Raw genomic sequence first — 18,264 nt, forward strand, 5'->3', positions numbered from 1 at the left:
ACAGCAACCTTTAAAGGTACCTCCCAGATACCTCTTTTTTCCAGAAGAAAAATGAAGAAGAGGAAGAATAGAAGGAAATGGGGAAGGGGGGAGAGAGAGAGAGAGAGAGAGAGAGAGAGAGAGAGAGAGAGAGAGAGAGAGAGAGAGAGACTCAGAGAGAGAAATGTAGAGAGAGAAGAATAGAAGAAAGAGAGAGAGAGGCAGGAGTGAAGAGAGAGAAGAAAGGCAGAGGAGAAAGAGAGGAAGATGGGGGAGGGACAGAAGGAAAAGAAGGGAAAAAGGAGAAGAAAACAGAGGGACAAGAGAGGAAAATTGGTTTTGCTTTTGGTTTTAGTTTTTTTGTTGGTTTTTGTTTTGTTTTAGAAAGAAGAAAGGCCAGAATTACAAAGCCTTCTTCTATTCTTGTCCTAAAATTATAATGAGGCCATAGTAGTATTCAGGAACTTTGACAAAAAATTAATCAAATCCAAGACATTTGAAAAACAAATAACTTGGGTATAAATTTGTGATTATATGCAATAAACTTTTAATCTGACTTTCTGCCCTTGTTCCCTCTTGGTCTATATCTCTTGTTACTCAGACAACATGAGCAGGGGAACCAAAATTGGGTTTTAATTTAAGGTGGGGGTTGAGGGGGAGGTGAAGCATAATTATATGAATTATTCCAAAGTCAAGAAAATGATCTTTGGATTCTCTTTTATTTTAGCCTGCTCACAAAGCCACTATCTCACTGTTAATACAGATAAAATTGTTTCAAAATCTTCATCACTTGATGTTGCTTGGGAAGGTAGCATGTCATAATGGAGAGTGTGCTAGAAAATTTGGATGCCACAGTTTTGAATTCTAACATTTACAAGGCATGCAACCATGGCCAAGCTATTTATCTTTTCTGAGTCTTATTCTCCTTATATGTAAAAAAGGTTCTAATAGTTTCTGTAACAATCACCCCCATAGGATTGTCATGGGGTTCAATCAAATGAGATAATGGATGGGAAGCATTCTGCAAACCTCAAATCATTATGTAAATGTCAGATATAATTCTTATTATTGTTTCAACCAGTAAAGGTGATAGAAAATCATTATAAATCATCTTCTGTCATTTGGCAGCAATCAAAAATAATGAGAGAGAGGGGAGTATAAAAAAGTAAACAAGTCAGGAATTCCCTACAGTACCTGCCATGCAATTAGGTCCTTGAGTCGGTTCAGTTTGTCTTGGTCTTCAGGGTGATCTCTAGTATATTCTTCTGTGAAGAAAGCCTGAATCAGAGAGATGAGAATGAGTTTTTTTCTTTCTCAACACATACATACAAACACACACACACACACACACACACACACACACACACACACACACATACATACACAAAACTGACTGGCCCCAAGCTCTCCAGTCCCTGGCAAAAAAATTTGATTTGAAATAGACTTCCCTACTTCAGAACAAAGTTACTTGTGGAAGTTGATGCTGTGAGGTTCCCAGGCCTAAGAGGCTTAAACCAGGTCTGGCTCAGAATGAGAATTATAGTCTAAATATGAGGGGTCAGGAGCTTGGAGGTTTGTTTCTTAGCTTCTTGTTTTTCTTACTCTGAACTTCAGAAGGTTACTATCTAGATCATTGGTTCTTCACTGAGAAAGATGGATGATTGATACTTGCATAGATAGTTAATTAGATCAATGGACTGATGTTTGTGAATCAGTATAAGTGTACCTATATCATTGCTCTACAACTACAAAGAAGAGTGATGAGATAGTGGTTAAAAGGGCCATCTTGAAGTTAGGAAAGCTTAGGATCAAGTTTTGCCTTTGACATACTTTCAGTGCCTCCCTAAGTAAGCTGCTTAACCTCATTAGTCCTCTTCAAAAATGAAAAACAAACAACACCAATATCAACAACTTCTTAAGGTAATAAGTTACACATAAATTGCTAATTGTATCAATAGAGGAAATTCCTACACCAGAAATTCCCTACCCAGAGGAAATGACCCTTCTAGAACTATACACATACCTTTAAATGGATGTATATATTTATTATAAAGGTATAGATTTATATTTAGATGAATATTTGAATAATTTATATAATCTAAAACACACAACACACAAATGCAACAATGTTTATGCCTAGATTCATACAGTCAATGAATCTAAAAGGTAGGCTCTGCAAACAATGAAGGGCTGTGAATAACTGCTACAAATCAGAGTGTTTGCTAGTAAGACAATTCTGACAAGGCTATTAGGGCTTTTATATTTATTTTTTTCATCCACCACTGTTGCCACAGTCATCACCACCAGTTGCAGTTGTTTCAACTAGGAAGATGGGTGAGATATGATCGTAAATGGAGATTCAGGCATATAACTGTGATAATTACAAACTTTATATTGTTTGGCATGATTGAATAGAGTTTGATGTAATGTTATAATGACATAATGATCGGACTTTAATATGGAGTCACTTAGATTAAGTGGTCCTAATACCCATAGAAACATATAAGCAAGATAGACAGTTTGTCCTTTTCCACAGATGACTTTGGGTTAGCTGGATAAGGCTTGTAGTTCTTGATGGGATGAATTCTTGACTACCTCAGGGGCTTGAGTCATTCTCCTTCTGCTTAATTACTGTCAGACCTTCCTACCAGTTTGTGGTCCTGATAATGAAAGCCCTTACCTGAACTTCATTCAAACCTGGTATGGGTAATGGATTGAGAATTTTTCTACTAAATCTAGTATGATTAGAAATGCTTCCCTGCTCCTCCCCTCATTGCCACATTTACACCAATTATCTATTTTCCACCAAGGTCTTTTTAGGGTATATAATTTTACTACCTGAATTTCAACTTTGAATGGGTCCCCTCTCAACATGTCTCATCCTCTCTGCTGGGTGAGTTACTTGCATGTGGAGTCAAACCTCTATCTGTTTATAATGCCATAGTCTATGTATATGCTTAGTTTACCTGTTTGGCTATATCACATAACAATAAGGCGTGTGATTGTATTATTTCCCAAGTACCAATTTTCTAGAAATCTCAAACCCAGGAATTTGCTTTAACCTGAGCTGTGAAACCAAATAAAGCAATAATTCTATCTACACACATATATATACACAAAACATGTATGTGTAAATGTATGTATAGAGTTAGATGGTATAGTGAAAGAGTGCCAGATCTGAAGTTCAAATCAGACACCATAGTTGGGTGACCCTGGGGTAAGCCACTTAAACCTTTTGGTCTCAGCTTCTTATCTGTAAAATAAGCTGAAGAAGGCCATGGCAAACCAGTCCAGTATCTTTGCCAAGAAAACTCTAAACTTGGTCATGAAGAGACAGATATGACTGAAACAAATGAACAATACATATACATGTCAGTGTGTATAAACATATACAGATAGACATGATCATATAAGTGTAAAATCTCATAGTATCCTTCCTAGTTGAAGCTGGTACAGCTGGTGATGTGGTGACTATGTGGCAATAGAGGTGGATAGAGACCATAAAGAAAGTGAAAGCTACTCCTGGGGGATGTTCTTTGATTCACAGCCACTCCTGATAGAGCACTGCACAGTGTGCAGTCTATCTCTTAGATTCTTAGTCAGCCTGTAAGGACTTGAGTCAAATAGAGATAGTAGAGTATGTCAGATGGGTCTGATGAACCTCAAAGTTCCCTGTTTCATGGGGCCATGACAGGAAGAGGCAGCTTGGGACACCAGATAGGGTACTGGATTTAAAGACAGAAGATATGGGCTAGAATCTCAGTTTTTTGGCCTATAAGACAGAGGATAAATTTCTTATCCCCTATGGATCTGAGTCTCTTTCATATAAAATGAGAAGGCTGGACTACTACAAGTCTAATACCACCTTCAAGCTTTAAATCTATGAAGAGGGATTAGATCTGTGATTTCGTTGGTTTAGGGAACTCTAGCAATGCAAGTTGGTGAGTCTCTGCAACCCGTAGACTTAGAAAGTTGTCTAGTTTCATATTGATCTCTTTATCCAGCAATACGGCCACAAAGTTGTCCAGAACAGTGAAGCATTAAAGGACTTGCCAAAGATGACAATGCCCATGTCTGTCAGCAGTAGGACTTGATTCCAATCATTCTGGGCTTGTACTGTAGGCACTATTAGATCCTGCCTCTCTCAAATTCTACAATCCTATGAAATCAATTGATAACTAGTCACTGAGATATAGGCTAGCTACAGCAAAAGGCCTACATGAATTTACGTTCCACCAACCAAACTGCAGTCTCATCACAATGGTTTCATCAAGAAATATCTGGCAGGTGCAGAAAATCACAAGGAAACAATAACTCTTCAACAGCTAGCATCAGATCCATGTTCTCTCACACCCAGGAAGGGTTCTGCTTCTGATAGTGCCTTTGGGAATGTCCTCTTGCCTTCAAGGCCTCACCTTTTCATATTTTGCAAATCCTCCCATGACAGCAGGGTCCACAATTCCATTCAGAAGCATGGAGAGGGGGTTGATGGGGAGATTCTCATCACTCTGATACTGATTAATCATCATCAGGATCTTCTCATTAGCCGTAGACATGGTTTCAATGGCATTCTCCAGAGGACTAATTGTGGTCTATGGAAATGAGATCACCAAAAAGAAATGACTTTTAGTCCATTTTATTTAATTTTTAAAATCATTAGTACTGACTTTATTTTTGGTATGTGAGTTTAATACAGAAAAAACTTCCAGAGGCATACCCGAAGGAACTTGTTATAGGAATTTTGGTGCATAATAGATCTGGAATCAGGATGACACAAATTCAAATCTACTGTGAAATATTTACTAGCTATATGACCCTGGGCAAGCCACTTCACCTTTATCTGCCTCAGTTAATTTAACTATAAAATGAAGATAATGCTAGCATCTACAGGGTTGTTGTAAGGATAAAGTGAGATCATATTGGTAAAGTATTGTGCAAATCTTAGGGCACTATATAAATGTTTGCTATGACGATGATGGGGATAGAGCTCTAGGTTTGGAGTCAGGAAGATTATGAATTCAAATCTGGCCTCAGACAATAATTAGCTGCGTGATCCTAGATAATGCAGTTTACTATACTTACATATTTTCTGATATTGAACCAACTTTTCATTCCTGGGAGAAATCCAATTTGGCCATAGTCTGTGTGTGTGTGTGTGTGTGTGTGTGTGTGTGTGTATTATGTATATATATATATATTAATATTTTTTTAATTACATGTAATGATAATTCATTTTTTTTTAGTTTTTTCAAGGCAATGGGGTTAAGTGGCTTGCCCAAGGCCACACGACTAGGTAATTATTAAGTGTCTGAGGCCGGATTTGAACTCAGGTACTCCTGACTCCAAGGCTAGTGCTCTATCCACTGCGCAACCTAGCCGCCCCATGATAGTTCATTTTTGTAAGATTTTGAGTTCCATGTTTTCCTCCCTCCCTTCCTTCCTTCACCCCTCCCCATGACAGTGAGTAATCTGATATATATATATATATATATATATATATATATATATAATCATGCTTAACATATTTTCATACTAATTATCTTGTGAAAGAAGAATCAAAATAAGAGGGAAAAAAGCATGAGAAAAAATAATTCAACAAATTTTTAAAAAGTGAAAATTGTATGGTTTGGTCTACATTCAGACTTCATAGTCTCCCCCCCCCAGATGTGGCATTTTCCATCACAAATATTTTAGAATTGTTTTTGATTATTGAGCTGCTAAGAGGAGCATGCTTGATCATCTTATAATGTTGCTGTTACTGTATAAAATATTCTCCTTCACTCAGTCAGTTCATGTAAAACTTTTCAGGTTTTTCTGAAATTTGCCTACATATGATTTCTTATGAACAATAGAACTTCATCATATTCAAATATCATAATTCATACAGTCATTCCTCAATTGATGGGCATCGCCTCAATTTCCAATTCTTTGCCACTACACCAAGAGTTGCTGTAAATTTTTTTTGTACATTTTATGATCTCTTTGGGATGTAGACCTAGTAGAGGAATTGTTGAATCAAAGGGCATGCAAAGGTTTATAGCCCCTTGACCCGAGTCTCAAATTGCCCTTCAGAAAGGTTGGATTAGTTCACAACTCCACCAATAGTGCATTAGTGTCCCAGTTTTCCACATTCCCTTCAATACTGATCATTTTCCTTTTTTGTCCTATTGGTCAATATGAGGTATGAGGTGGTTTTCATTTGCATTTCTCCAACAATGATTCAGAAGATTTTTTTCATAGGATTGTACATAGCTTTAAGTTTTATATCTGAAAATGCCTTTTAATATCCTTTAACAATTTATCAATTGGGGAATGATTGGTGTTCTTACAAAACTTTTGTTTTCTTATCTGTAAATTGAGCAAAATAATAGTACCCAACACATTATGAGGATCAAACAAGATAATAATTATAAAGCATCTAGCGAAGTACCTACTATATAGCATAGTAGATGCTATAGAACTGTTACCTACTATTACCATACTCAGTGAACTAGGGATTTAGTGAGAAACCAATGCTTCTGGATGAAATAATGTTCCTTCTCTCTAAGAACATTCAGGCCCCACCTCCTTCCTTAACCTTTTCTGATTCCCTGTACTATCTCCTAACTTGAAGTGATCCTCCCCATTTATAAAAATCTCAAGTCTGTGTTAGACTTTTCCTATTTAGTTATTCTATTATTTTGTAAATATAGGTCCCACCCTCTTAATTGATTGCTCTCTTTGGGGGCAGGGACTACATACTTTTGTGTCTGTATCCCAGAAACCTAGGTACCTGATAAATTGAATAGAAATGAGATGGCAACAAAGTTACTTCATCTATCTATCAATTTAATTGCTTTAGATAAAGATTATTAAGTAGCAATTTGGATTTATTTTATAAATAGTTATACCCTGTACATATTATCTCCTTGGATAGAATGTAAGTTTCTTGAGGGAAAATATGGGATTTATTGTTTTGTTTGTTTGTTTGTTTTTGTTTTTGTGTTTTTCTGGCTGTAAGTTCCATTTTTTTCCCTTTCTTCTCTCTCTTTAGGAGATAATATGGGAGTTAAAGCTTAGCAAGAGGCAGGGGATTCTAAGAATATCTGGTGTTCAGAGAAGAGATCTCTGTACATCAAAGTAGTCAAGGGATGCTTCCTGGGCATGGTGAGGCATCTTCTGATGTTAAATCTCTCAAAGGAATTTAAGGAATCTTGAGTAGGTAAGCCAGGAAGTAGAATCCCCTACCAGTCACTGGAGAGGGGAGGTGCAATTTAATAATGAATAGAGTGGTGGACATCCTGCTAACCCAGATCAGCCTAATCCTCCTGGGCTAAGGGCACCTACCCCTGCTTCACTCTGGTCCCTGACATTATCTGTAGCAAGATTGATGGTGTACCATCTTATCCGTCAGGTTCTAACCTTCTCTGTAGGGCCCCATAAACTGACACCTCCCCTTCCTCTTCCCCCCTCCATGCCCCCCCCCCCCGGGGAGCTTTGAGAAGGGCATTTCTTTTGTATCATGAATGGAAATTCAGAGTCTGGGATTTTTTTTTGAAGCCAAGGACCCAAGTCCTATCTCAAGTGAGGGACAGGAATGGATCTGAACCCACCGTGCTGGGGTCAAGCTCCCTGCCCTCACAAGCTCTGTTTGCACAAGCTGAGGCTGGCCATCTGGTTTCCCATCAAATTCACCGACCAGCTCAGCGGGTGTTTTATGAGCCACAAGCCGATGCTGCGTTCTGAAGGAAATTTATCGTGACTGCTTAGATTGAACCCTGTACACTGCCATGCATTTCAGCAGGGCCCTGGTGTGGCAGTGAATGAATCAGATTTTTAAATGAGTTGGTAAAAACAGAAATACCTATTGATTTGATTTTCCTCATTTTAGAAAGCCTTTTATTTTTTATTCTTCAAATCTTTATCATCACTGTTATCATCAAACTCAGAGAGTGAGACTAAAAATAACTTGGGTTTCTTATCTAAGGACATTAGTAAAGGCCAAATATAAAACTTCTGTAACAGGAGAGTATGATGAAAGGAACCAGAGGGGCTAGGAGACCTGGATTTTGGTCCTGATTATATCATCAATTTGTGGGGTGACTTTGGACATCACCAGATTTATCTCTGGATTTCAGTCCCCTTAACTATACAGTTGGGATAAAAAAAAAAAAACCTTCCCCTTAAAAGATTAGAGAATAAAATATCTTAGCATGTGAAAGTGCTTGGGAATGCCTCAAGGAATACTGTACAAAAGATGAGTTGATAATGATCTCTTACATTTGCATAGGTAAAATGAAGAAGGCTGCTTCAGTGAGAACACCTACTCCAGAAACAGATGGTAGGGGTTCAGATCCTACATTACCACCTGTGTGACCTTAGATAAGTGACTTAACTTCCTTTGACTTTAGTGCTCTCCTTCATAAAATGAAGTTGAACTAGGTGACTTCAATGGTTCTACATCTAAAAATCCTAGGTCCTATGCATGTTATCTAGTTAGGCTTTGCCCAAAACCATGCTAGTTAGGACAGATTATTAATGCCCTATTTTACAAAAGAGGAAACAGACTCCAGAAAATAAAAGAATTATCTCAAAGTTTAGTGCTTAGAACATAGTAGATGTTTGTTGAGTGAATGAATGAATGAATGATTGTATATCCATAGATAGAGCTCAGATTTCCTAATTCCCAAGGTTTTCTACTATGCAAAACTCCTTAATGTGGTTAGACATCATCCAAGGAGAGAATCTGCAAGTCAGCACTAATTAGGGCATCTTTTTTTTTTTTTGCAAAAACGTTGCCCTCTTAGAAACTATACCTGGAATAAACATCAGATAAAATAAATGTTAACATACAGAACAGAAAAGTATGTATTTAGAAATGGAAGATTTCAGCATAGCATTCAATGTGAACCAGAAACACATCTGGAAAGCCTTCTCAAAAGAATATAAATCTTATGGTGGCAATTTTTCTGATGACCCTTTCTGAGAATTTCCTGGCCTTTTTTGTAAAGGTATCTAGATGGAAGAGGGATTGGTACCTCAAAGACATCAGACCAAAATTAATACCTATGGCTTTCCTGAGTTCATAATCCCCCTGTCCATTCCTTTCACATAATCCTTCCTTCACCAAGCAAACAATAACATATGAAGCAACAATGAGCCTCCAGGAAGAGGATTGTGGCAAGACAGGATGAAAGATTGCTGGGAAATCAGGAAATTATTTTCATGATGATGCACGATATAATAAAGGATAAGAAGTACAAGAAAAACATGTGCAAACATGCTTGCCTGGGTTCATAAAAGCAACATCTCTGACCTTTACCTGGACAAGATAAGATGTTTGGATGACACAGAATGCAAGCGTTGGGGAGACTTAGTAAAGTATTTACAATGATATCCCGATACTGAAGAATGGGCTGTGATTGATTATGCAGTTTGCAGATTTCACAGTTTAGCCAGAGTCTCTTGAATGTTCATTAAAAGATTCAAAGGATATGTATAAGCCAATATTTACTTTGCCATGAATTCTCCACAGAGGCCAGGCCATGTTGTCTTGACTTCCTCAACTCTTGGTCAAGGCTGCTATCTAAATCTAGAATCTGAAGCTTAAGGGAAGGAAAAAGTTTTCCTCAACTATCTGGAAAGCTACAAGAAAGGTGAAGCCCAGGATCCCAGACCCAAAGTGGAGTGCCATGGGAATACAGAACAAGATGTTAGAACAGGAAAACATCTCATTTGACAGATGGAGAAACTGAGACCTAAGAGAGGAGAGAATTATTTGTCCAAGTTACATCAGATGTTAGTGGCAGAACTGAATCTAGAACCCAAATCTCTTGATTTCCAATTCTATTTAGAAGTGATCAGTCTATATGTTCATCCTGTTTCTATCCCTATTCCTATCTCTATCATCTGTCTTTTTCTCTGTACACACACACACACACACAAACAAACACACCCATACATACACACCCTGCATACATGAATGCTAAGAGTGAGCTATGTGAAGAAGGGAACTATTTCTCATTTCCTTACCATAGGTTCTCTTATCTATTTCCTGCCTGATAAAACCAAAGGAGAAAGTACCTTCATCAATTTTCCAAGTGTTTTTTCCTCTCTAGCATGGTGCAAAAGTTTAGGATTTTTCCTTTATCAAAAGAATAGACACTATGTAAAAAGTCTCTATATGTGATCATGTGTCTGGGCAGGTGGACAGGATGACATATTTGTGTTTAGGAAGAGACCTTCTAGTCTATCCCTATTATCCAACAAATGGGAAGAATGAGGTCCTCAAAGATAAAATGCATTTGAAGAAGGATGTGTATATGTAAATATCAGGAGCAAGGGGTATGTATGTATGAATATACAAATGAAATATGTCTATATGTACAGAGAAATAAAGAAGATAAAATATTATCAACATTTGAATTTCAAGGTGTTCGTTAAGAGACTAGATATAGATAGATCAATGTAGAGATAGATTTATAGAATGTGGATATATATGTATGTATGTATGCAGAAAGCAAGGGAGGTGGGTGCTAAGATAGTCTGGGAATACTCAAGAAATTGCAAGATGCAAAGCTTTAAGTACTGCTGAGCCTAGAAAGTTAACTTCCATCTACAACTTGTAAGATAACTCCTTCCCAAACTATTACTGTAGGTGTTGAATAAATATGCATGAAGTCAGTTACCTGATTGGGATTTGTTCCATATGCTATGAGCATTTTCTTTCATGAGTGCTTTTTGGGATGTATGTATGTGTGTGTGTGTGTGTGTGAGAGAGAGAGAGAGAGAGAGAGAGAGAGAGAGAGAGAGAGAGAGAGAGAGAGAGAGAGAGAGAGAGGAGGTGGGGGAAAGAGACAGAAAAAGACAGAGAAAGAAGAAGAATGAAGGAGGGAAGGAGGTATAGTAAAATGGCATCTATCCTGTTTGTTGTTATTTTTGTTAAAGTTATATTCTAGTCAAGTCTAGAGATTAGAAAACAAACACACAACAACTACAACAACAACAATAACAACAAATTAACTCATAAAGGCAGGTGATCAGTCTACCCTTTCTGCCTGAAGTCATTTTTTTGTCTTTTTTTTTTTTACACAATATCCTTTAGGGAGCTCTCTCACAAAAAGGTATATAAATTTGGTGACTGTATTTTGGGAAATATGGTAGCTATTTGCACATCAAGTCATGAATGCAAATAATTCTGCAATATACTCCAATTGCCCAGAATTCTTCATGAGTATTCTAGTTGATCATGTGATGAGCTAGATAGGGGGCAAAACCATAAGGGAACCAATGACCTGGCACAGAGAAAAGCATCCTGGAGGATATCAGGCAACCCAAGAATCAATGTTTAAATTAAGAAATCTGAAATACAATTCTAGACCTGAACTGATGAGATATGTGACCTTTGAGAAGTCTCTTCCTTTTTTTTGTGCTTCAGTGTTTTTATCTGTAAAAATGAGAAGGTTGATCTAGATCATCTCTGACTTTTCTTTCTACACCAATATCTCAGGTATCATCTCTATGCTGATGATTCTCTGATCCAGTCGATCATTACATCATTTCTGACCTTCAGTTTTGCATCAGTAACTGCATAATCAAACTGGATGTCCTCTAGATGTCTCAGACTCAACAGATGATACAAAATGGTGCTCATTTTCTTCTCTCCAGAGCACTCCCCTCTTCTCAGTTTTCCTATTACTGTCAAGGACATCACCATCCTCCCAGTTACCCAAGCTCACAAACTGAGATTCAACCTGGACTTCTTACTCACATTCACTCCACACATCCAATTTGTTGTCAAGTCTTCTACCTTTACAACATCTCCTACGCATGCCCGTCACTTCACCACATATCAACACCCTGGTTTAGGCCTTCTTTAAGTCAAACACATAATGTAGCAAAAGCTTTCTGGTTGGTCTCCCTGTCTCAAGTCTCTCCCCACTTCTGACCCCTTTCCCATCCATCTACCAAAGTAATTTTCCTGAAGTGAAAATCTGACTATGTCATTCCCCTATTTCATAAACGTCATTGATTTCCTAATTGCCTCAAAGATAAAATATAAAATTCTTTCTTTGGCATTTAAAGCCATTCACAACCAGGTCTCTTAAAGCTTCTCCCCTCTATATACACTAAAATTTGGTGAGACTGGTTTTCTTACTTTTGTTTACATCTGACTCTCCATCTCTTTGTTTTTGCACTGGCTGGAATGCTTTTTCTCCCTATCTCCATCTCTTGGTTTTGCTGGCTTCTTTTAAGATAGTCCAAATCACATCTTCTGCAAGAAACCCTCCCAGGTCTTCTCTCCCTACTCTACCTCCATGTCTAGTGCTTTTTTTCTGGAATAATAATAATAGGTAACATTTCCACTATACTTTAAGTTTTGCAAAGCATTATACAAATATTATTTTTGTGTTTTTTAAACAAATATTTCATTATTAGGTGTGACTTTTTTATCCTCTCCCACTTAGTAGTATTTTATTTTTTCAACTGCATATAAAGATATTTTTCAACATTCATTTTTAATAAGATTTTGTATTCTAAATATTTCTCCCTCCTTCCTTCCCCTCCCCCTCCCCCAATGAGCAAGTAATCTGATACAGGTTATATATGCATAATCATTTTAAACATATTCCACATTAACTGTACTATGAAATTAGAATAAGAAAAAAGGGAAAAATCATGAATAAGAAAAAGCAAAAAAATGAAAATAGAATGTTTCACTCTGCCTTCAGACTCCATAGTTCTTTCTCTGAAGGTGGTTAATATTTTCCATCATGAGTCTTTTGAAATTTTCTTATATCATTGTATTGCTGTGAAAAGCTAAGTCAATCATAACTGATCATTGATCACTGTTCAATGTTGCTGTTACTGTGTACAATATTCTGAGTCTACACATTTCACTGTGCATCAATTCATGTCAGTCCAGATTTTTTGAAACCCACTTGCTCATTGTTTCTTACAGCACAATAGTATTCCATTACATTTATATACCCTGACTTGTTCGGACATTCTCCAATTGATGGGGTTCCCTCAATTTCCTATTCATTGCCACCACAAAAAGAGCTGCTATAAATATTTTTGGACATAAGTTCTTTCTCTTCTTTTATTCTACATACTTAGCAGTAGTATTACTGGATCAAAGGGTATATACACAATTTTATAGCACATAGTTTAATAGGCATAGTTTCAAATGACTCTCCAGAATGGTTGGATCAGTTCACAACTACACCAACAATGCATTAGTGTCCTAATTTTCCCATATCTTCTCAAACATTTATCATTTTCCTTTTCTGTCATATTAACTTATCTGATAGGTACGAGTTAATTCTCAGAGTTGTTTTAATTTGCGTTTCTCTCATCAATAATGATGTAGAATGTTTTTACATATAATCTTAGAAAGCTTTAATATCTTCATCTGAAAACAGCTGTTCATATCCTTTGACCATTTATCAGTTGGGGAATGACTTGCAGTATTATAAATCTGAGCCAGTTCTCTATATATTGGAAATAAGGTCTTTTTCAGAAACACTAGCTGTAAACAATGTTTTCTAGTTTTCTGCTTTCTTTTTAATCTTAGTTGTATTAGTTTTGTTTGTGAAAAATGTTTCAAATGTAATGTAATCAAGATTATACATTTTGTATTTCATAATGTTCTCTACCTCCTGTTTAATATTAAATTTGTCCCTTTCCATAGATCAGACAGAAAAACTTTTCCTTGCTTTCCTAATATGCATTACCCTTTATGTCTAAATCATGTATCTGACAGGGTAGCAAAGTTGTTAGCAACAATTGTATGGAGGAACCACCTATTGCCCTAGATAAATATATTTTAATAAATATATTTGATAGATGGATTTGGGCTACAAAAATTTCTTAGTGCTTTTCCTAGCATCTGTTTATTATCTATCTTGGCTCACTTTAAGGTGACCCTGAGCTCATTATACTGTCACTTGCATTGTGGTTCTGCCCCCATTGGTGGACTTTTCTATAAACATATAAACAAGCCTGTGCAGCATCACTACTTCTGTGACCAGGTGATCTTGATTTGGACCAGGTTCATCAAGTTTGTCAGCACTTTTTGCCATATTTAAACCCCTAATCTCATCCATTTTAGCACACTGCCTCACCTAGGGAGCAGAGTATGCTGGGGAGAGTGACCATTCCCCCCTCCCCAACCCCCAATAAATGCCCTTTGTTTGACTTGGAGCCAATTCAAATCATTTAGTTCTGTAACAACACTGTAAAACACTTGTAAATCTCATTATATCCATCTCTCTTGGTATATGGTGTGAGATATTGGTTTATGCCTAGTTTATGTCATATTATCTTTTTAGTTTTCCAAGTAGTTTATGTCAGAGGGTGAATTCTTATCCCATTGAGTTTATCAAACTAGTTTACTACAGTCATTTTAAACAAATATTATTTCATTTGATCCTCACAGCAATCCTGGGAGATAAGGTTTTAATTTTTGTTTGTTTATCTTTAGATGAGGAAACAGATTGCAACTGAGACTAATCTGGACTCACAAAGATAATAGGTGTCTGAGGTTGGATTTAAAGTTAAAGTCTTCCTGACTCTAAGTTAGGTGCTCTGTCTACCATTCCACTAGCTGCCTAAATGGATAAACTCCCACTTACATTTTATATAGTTTTATATACTTAGTTGTTTATATGTTACCTCCCTTATTAAAATGTGACCTGCTTGAATGTAAGGACTGTGTGTTTGCTTTTCTTTGAATCCTCAGTATTTAATATATATTGTTGCTATTGCTGTTTAGTCATTCTTCATGACCTCATTTAGGATTTTCTTGGCAAATATACTGGAGTGGTTTGGCATTTCCTTCTCCAATTCATTTCACAGATGAGCAACTGAGGCAAACAGGGTTAAATGACTTGCCCAGTGTCTGTGACCAGATCTGAACTCAGGAAGATAAGTTTCCTAATTCCAAGCCCTGGGTTCTACCCATTGTAACACCTAGAAACCCTACTGCTGTCCTTGTTGTTTGTTCCCAAAAAAGATCAATAAAATCAGGAAAGTGATATCTTGACTTTCTGAATTGGATTTAAATAAGTCAGAGCCTTTCAAAGTCAATTATCTCATGCTCTCCTCCAGAGTCATCAAGAATCCAGTGGCAACACAACTGATCATGATCCTGGGTACAGTGGGAGACTTTGGTCTTTTTTAAGTTAGGGTCTTTCCCAAATCTCAGTCTGTCTAAGGCAGTACTCATTCAGTAGATAAAAGCTAGGTAAGAATGAGGTAAAAGATTGCCTACTTTGCCTTCCCAAAAGATTAATCAGACAGAAGACCCTCATTCTGACCAGAATCTTAATATATCCTTGTTAACAGATTGACTGACATTCCCTGATTCTCACAGTGGCCCCAAACCAAGTATTTAGAACAGACCCCTTACAAACTTCATTCTTTAGCTCATGTACTTACTTGGGACATGGCAATCACCTCAAACCATCGCAGGATCCCTGGGAGTTTATATGCTGTCACAAATGATGTTCTCTCAATCCACATGGACTAATCGGCAGTGAACAAAAAAGGGCAGAAAAGGTACATGGGATTAAATTGTGTAAAATCCACAGGGCAAGGAGTAGTTCAACAGTCACAAAGCTAACATTTTTCTCTGAGATTAAAATAAGCACTGCAGGTCATAGAAATAAGCTTCTACCTTCTCCACAAAGGTGTTTTGCCAACATAAAGCCTAAACTCCCCCCAGGTGTTGGGGAAATAAATGGTGAGGATCTTAGAATCACATCTCCAATCCCTAAAGTTGAGTAGAGAAAGCTAATTATTCCCTGTGGAGAAATGCACACATTGAAGAATCTCAGGGGGGTCTGTGTCAGCTTAAGTCCTTGAAGCATTTTTTTTTTTGTTGATATTTTTTGGTTGGGCTGAATTAATCAAGAACCTGGAGGTCTTCTCTGCCAAAGAGTTGTCAGCTTAACAGACTTTTTTGAATGCTTTGCTTGCCTATCATACATGGACCTTTTGTAATTTTCACACAATGTGGTGTTCTGAATAGGGCTGGAATTATACAGGAATGAGAGAAAACTTGACTGAGGAGAATGAGGAGGTGACCATGCTTTTATTGATCTTGCTTTTGTTTCCTCAAGTTTTAGATCAAGTTAAATTCAATTCTAGAGTTAGTGGTTATTTGCTCTTTTGACAGCAGAGGGGGTCAGAGGGAATTAAAAAACAAAACAAAACAAAAACCTTCAGTCAGCCACTCTCATAAAGCCATGATTATCAATTTGGGTACCTGTGGCCATAAGCCACAATTCAATTCAATTTCTTTTTATTAAAGGACAGAAAAAATTGATTGTGAATGCTTGGAAAAGACTGTGGGAAAAGATCCACACCACTGGAAAAGACTGACCTTCAGGATGCTGACTCAGGTAGGGATCAGGTAGTGGGTCAGGATAGAGGTTATTTTAAGTATGGCTTCAGATTGGAGAGGCAAAGAATTTCTGGCATAGTTGATAATTAATTATTCTTTTCTTTCCCCCCAACAAAGCTTTTATTTTATTTTTTCCAATTACATGAAAAGATAGTATTTTGCAAGCTTTTGGGTTCCACGTTTTTCTATCACCTCCCTTCCCTCTCCCCTCCCCATCTGATATGGGTTGTACATGTACTATCATCTTTAACATATTTCCATATTAATCATGTTGTGAAAGATTATTCTTTCTAATTATTCTTGCTAACTAGGTGTTAAGCTCAGTTGTTTTTATATTGCAGAAGACTATGAAAGCTATTAGACTCTTTTACATTTTGATGCCCAGGGGTAAGTGTCAATGGCCCCATCCTGGTTATAGTGCTAAGTCCTGGTGAAAGATACTCACAGCAAATTCATTTTCAGGGTCAACTGTCCCCTTCCGCACTGGCCTGGAATAGTGGAATCGCTGTACATAGTTTGATTTATAAAAGCTGAAAAATAAAAGACATATGTTTTCAGCACCTCTAGTTCCTGGAAATGGGACAATAGGAGAACAGAACTAAATTTCTGAACTGATTATTTAGGGATACATTGCCTCTCACAGAGAAGACTTCAGGTCTGGTAAATGGTTTAATGATAAAATCAGTTCTTTTATACTAGCCCCTTTTCTACCCATAGTTCTTTTCTAAGATCTTGGAACATCATTCATCATTCTCCAATGTTGAGATTTGTTCATATCCCTTTGCCTCCTAATCACTCATCCCCTCTTCCACCCCCCACCATCACTGAATCACCTCCTTGGGAGCTGACAGCATGGTCACGTGTTGGCTGACCTCTCCAGACTTGTTAATGAGCCAGGTCAAGCTCACCTTGTCCTACAACTTCCCTGCAGTCCACACTGACATCTGATCATCTGATGTTGCAGCTACAATGCTGAAATGGGGCAGCCTGCTCTCCTGGAGAGAACGGATGGGCAGCTCTCCTGCCTAGGAGCTCCCAATCAAAGCCTTCTTTAAAGGCAGCTTCTGCTACACTCTGTTAGCAAACCCCCAGGAAGCACAGCCCAGAGCATGCTGCAGTGACTGCTCTGGGGATGAACCTGCATCAGGGACATAGGTTGGGCATCAGACAGAAGCCTGGAAGCTGATCTGAATTTTATACTGAGATCCAAGGAGTCCTGTTCGCCCATGTCTGTCTGTCTTTCTCTTGAAGCCAGCGCACCCCACTCTGAGGTCACAATAGCAGCTGCAGCAGCTTCCTTTTCCTCCCTCCTTTATGCAGAGCACCTGGCCAGAATGGCACTGCAGTGGGACATCTGGCACCCCTTCCAGTTCAGTCTGACATAGCTCTGAGTTCCAGCCTATTAATTCAATCTGTGTTTATTGAGGATGCCTACACTGCTCTAAGTGCCAGAAATACTGTCCTCCCTTGGCCGTAGCCTTGGCCCATTTCAGGGGCAGCTGTTGAGGCTACTTTGGGGGAACTCCTCTCCAAGAGAGAAAAGAGGGAGCAAGGTTCTTCAGGGACAGCTGTTTCCAGGGGTGGTATGGGTGGGGTAGAGAGACTGGGGGGCAGGGACCTGTACTTTGCTTATCACTAACCCAGGGAACAGAAAACAAAGCTCCTGCTTCCCTGTGTAGAACAAAGAAAGAGGGGCTTACTTTATAATCTGGTCAGGCACAGGCTTATTCTTGAACCTAGGATGTTCATCTAAGACAGGTTGAACAGTGAAACACTGGATATCTGAATGTCATTGAGTTAAGGGTTTACAATTTTGAGGGTCATTGCTGAGACCTTCGGATGGCCACACCTAGCTGTGGAGCTGGGAAGTTCTTTCAGTCAACCTGGAGAAAAGTGGT

The 18,264-nt window shown here is 37.9% G+C and overlaps 1 protein-coding gene across 2 annotated transcripts in view; it reads right to left on the reverse strand.

Annotated features, from left to right (window-relative positions):
* DOCK2 (dedicator of cytokinesis 2) overlaps positions 1–18,264 on the reverse strand; it is a 535,580-nt gene that overhangs the window by 13,206 nt on the left and 504,110 nt on the right. For both annotated transcript variants that reach the window (XM_074212450.1, XM_074212449.1), the window contains exons 42-46: positions 18,067–18,148; positions 16,812–16,896; positions 15,400–15,486; positions 4,395–4,571; positions 1,174–1,257 (exon numbers count right to left, since the gene is read on the reverse strand). In XM_074212450.1, coding sequence (XP_074068551.1) covers positions 1,174–1,257; positions 4,395–4,571; positions 15,400–15,486; positions 16,812–16,896; positions 18,067–18,148 — 515 coding nt within the window. The remainder of the gene's footprint in view (positions 1–1,173; positions 1,258–4,394; positions 4,572–15,399; positions 15,487–16,811; positions 16,897–18,066; positions 18,149–18,264) is intronic.

The sequence above is a fragment of the Macrotis lagotis genome, chromosome 1 (genome assembly GCF_037893015.1).
Source record: "Macrotis lagotis isolate mMagLag1 chromosome 1, bilby.v1.9.chrom.fasta, whole genome shotgun sequence".
NCBI lineage: Eukaryota > Metazoa > Chordata > Mammalia > Peramelemorphia > Peramelidae > Macrotis > Macrotis lagotis.